We start from the raw sequence: 3,825 nt of genomic DNA, 5'->3' as shown, positions 1-3,825 counted from the left end.
ACACACACACACACACCTCTGGGGCCCTTTGCCTGGCACCTGAGCCTCTTTATATAGGCCTCACAGTACATTGAGCTTTTGTAGTAGTGCACTGGAGCACACAGAGGCCATGGCTGCAGCAGCAGCAGCATCTGGGTTGTGAAACGCTTGCCACTCTCTCTACCCCATCCCTCCACCCACAGCTGGGGCTCGCCAAGCTAGGGGGGACCTGTGACAGTCAGAAAGCATGGACGATAAATGATGATAAAACCTTTATGTTGCCAGGGTCGGTCTGGAGCAAATGGCCTTGGGGGAAAAATATGTGAGAGTTTCAGTGGGAGGAGAAAAAGAAGAGGAAAATAAGCATGCTAGCTATCACATTTCGACTATATTAAAACATGTCAAATAAAAAGCTTTTACTGGGTTTAACAGTAGTAGAAAGAAGGCAAACATTTATTTTTTGAGCTTGATAATCCAACTTCCTAGCAATAATAACAGTTCAGAAATGCTGGCAACCAGCACGGTGTTGCATGAGCAGATTACATTGCTTTAACTTCTTAGACATGTTGGAAAGTTTGCTCGCAAAATAATCTAGGCCACAGGCAGTAGTGTTTGTTGGCCAGCTCTGTGAGAACAGTGGGAGGGGGGGGCACACGGCTGCCAGCAGCACAGAGCAGGATTATTGGAGTCTGGACAGAGAGATTTTTGGTGGCTGTCTCGCCATGATTTACATTTGTAACTTTAGCTGTATTGTAGTTTCTGTTTCTGGGAAATGATCATGTAGATTGGCTTGTTTTATAATTAATTCTCAAGAACTCAGAATCTATAAAGTGCTGTGCAGGGAAAATGACAAGAAATAAATCATGGCTGTACGCTCTTAGTTTTGTTCTTTTTTGAGTGTCAACACAGGTTCTCGGGTTGGTTTAGTCGACTGGATGGGTCCATAAATGGCCACAGAAAGCCAACTTGGTCTGCTTTGAGTCCATGTCATCTCTGTGAAAAATCTGGCCTGTGCTGTATCACAAGGAAAGCTCAGGTGTTTTCCATTTGAAGTTACTCATTTTGTGTGCGCGTGTGTGTGTTGTATGACTAACCTCATTAATGCATGGCCACACGCTGTTGAATAACTACATGATGCAATGGGCAAATAACGTGCGGGGGTTTAAGGCAGAGATGGTCAGAGGGAGTGGAGGAGGGCAGAGAGCCGGATTAACTGTTTTGAAAGACACGCTGGGGACATAATATATAATGTTTCATACTGCAATATTTATATACTATTGTACGAAACCAGCAGAGGGCCAGGAAATTGAGCTGTCAGGAATAGACTAATATCAGTATTTATTGTGGAGCAGGAAACATATGTGGAGTCCCAGTTATGCAGAAGAGAGAATAATAATGACATTTGCTGATTAGACTTTGCAGGACATTCACCTTAGGACAAAGTATTTCAGTATATCCAGTTGCTTTAATGTGACTATCTCTCCTCTCACTATCTACATTGTCAGCAGAAAGCCTTGCTGTGCTTATACTGGTGCAACTATTCACAACAATTTCAACAATTATTATTTTTACATCCTAGAAACGTATGTATGAAACGTACAATAAATATTGACATGTTTGCAATAATGGCTTCTCTTTTCTCTTTTCTGATTAAGTGTCTTGCTTATTGTTTCCCAATCTATTGGTGTATGAAGGACAATATATGCACTTCAGAAGGACACTGAAATGCACTGTCACAGTCGCTGTGGTAAGAGCGAAGATATGCAAAAATACTCAAACTTCACACACCAGGGTACTCTCTGTGGTTTATGCTCATTAGAGGAGCTCAAGCCTACATAACTGCAGCTAGAGTTAGAGATGCAGTTCAAGGAGAGAGTTGGAGGTAAGAGTAATGAAGGCATAAATGAATTTAAACAAGCCCACACACACTGTCATCTCTCCACTGCCCTCCGTTCCCCTCGCCAGCTATCTAAGCACACAGTTAATGTTAGTGTAACTCCATGGTCCTGTATTGAACAGCTAGCAATGGACAGTAATAAGCTCAAATCATATGTGTGCACTACATCAACAGATTAAAACAGTGACTGATGGAGACAGCACCTCTGGCCAAAATCAATAGCAGCTTACATACACAGCTGGTTTGAAACTAATAACGAATAATGCTGCATTGATTGCAACACTGAGGTGCAACTATTGAGCTACAGATAAAGGGCTGCAGCAAATAATAGAGTGCATGATTATCTCTGAGTGTGTGGGGGTGGGAGTGGTGTGTGTGTGTGTGTGTGTGTGTGTGCGTGTTTAGGGTGTGGGGGATATTCGTACTCACCCGTAAGTGGTGTTGCTGGCCCTCTTACTCGCTGCCCTGGAGCGGCTGGACTTCAACTCTCCACTCATGCTCATGTCTGCACGGAAAGCAACCAATTAATTTTGTACTGATACCGTAAAGAGCGTCACAACACAGCGGGGGTACAAAGCACATGAAAGAGCACATGAAAGAGAGTTTTGATGAACTAACCTTCTTACCCTGTCCTGTGTCTGGTCATGTGTATCCTACACCCAAGTTTACACTTTTTTTTAGCTAAATTTAACTGCATCTGTTGTGGCCGTCGTCATAGTCATCATTAAACATGATAATGACTAAAGGGCCGGCTAAGGCTGACAGTGGTTCACATGCATCTATCACTCTCTGTTGATTGCTTCTGTCACTCCAAGCCAGCTGTTCACCTCCATTTTTGCCTCCCGTCTGTAAGCGTACGTCAGAAACCTGGTGCAGCTTATAAGAATTGTCTTAAAAGCGAAAACCCCATCTCTGTCTGTCCGTCCTGCAAACACCTCTTACACACACCTCCATGTTCCAATGGGCCAATTAACCACGAGCCATCTTGATTACAGAAAATGCCAACAGCTCACTGCTCGTGTTGGTCGAGGCTCAGCAGTGATTTACCAAAGGTGAGTGTAAAAGAGAGTGAAAAAGTGAAGGAGTAAAAAGAGGAGGAGAGGAGAGGAGGCCAGTCTGACATGGACAGATGGGTGGTGAATGGAGTGTGACTGGGCCAGCTGCACATACACTCACACAGCGTGACTGTCAAATGGCTGGAAGCTACAATTAATTAAGTATGGGTTCGAATGTGTGAAAAGAAATTTAGACACGTGTATGTGCCTTTACCTCCCACAGCAGAGATAATTTTCTGACAGTTTATTGTCAAACAGTGACCTGCTGGATGGCTTCTCTGCAGCCAACAGTGTCTCTGCTGGAGAGGAACTGGGCCCTGCTGCTGAAACATTAACTATTACCTTGCCTGAGCCATGCATGCACACAGGAATATAGACAAAAAATAAATACAAGGATTGTTTTAAATACCTCAAAACCCATTAAAGTGGCAATATCTGGGGGAATAATATTAGCATTTCAAAATACATATGATTGCCCGGAGATCTACATGATAGGCAATGCTTTTTATACGGCAGTGTAGTATTTTCAGGTAACAATAACTACGTCTTCCTCCACTACAATGACAAAAAATTGACACCTCACAAGAATGGATTATGTGTATTAGAAACACATTTGTAAAACTATACTGGACAATTCCTCATCTACACAGACTGCAGCTGAAGTCATTGTATGGCAGAAGGAAAAGAAAATTGAGTTGTATGATTTGCAACATGGCAGCTGTATGATTGACTGCATGAAGGAACCATTACACAGGAAGAGAGTGGAGGTTGCTGCTGAGCACAGTTGTCTCACGCGACAGGAGCAAAACCTCAGGTGGTAATCAGACTGCTATTTGGTAAACAAAATCCTATACAGTACAATTAGCCTCTGCAGTGCAGACACACACACACACA

At 43.1% G+C, this 3,825-nt stretch overlaps 1 protein-coding gene across 1 annotated transcript in view; it reads right to left on the bottom strand.

The window, feature by feature from the left end:
• si:dkey-234i14.2 (heterogeneous nuclear ribonucleoprotein C) overlaps positions 1-3,825 on the bottom strand; it is a gene marked incomplete in the record, with an annotated part of 31,746 nt that overhangs the window by 23,651 nt on the left and 4,270 nt on the right. The window contains 1 exon segment of the mRNA XM_035652603.1: positions 2,306-2,381. Coding sequence (XP_035508496.1) covers positions 2,306-2,381 — 76 coding nt within the window.

The sequence above is a fragment of the Morone saxatilis genome, unplaced genomic scaffold (assembly GCF_004916995.1).
Source record: "Morone saxatilis isolate NCDOM2014 unplaced genomic scaffold, NCSU_SB_2.0 Contig11, whole genome shotgun sequence".
Lineage (NCBI taxonomy): Eukaryota > Metazoa > Chordata > Actinopteri > Moronidae > Morone > Morone saxatilis.
The sequence above is the reverse complement of the archived record's forward strand: the minus strand, read 5'-3'. Positions and strand labels throughout refer to the sequence as shown.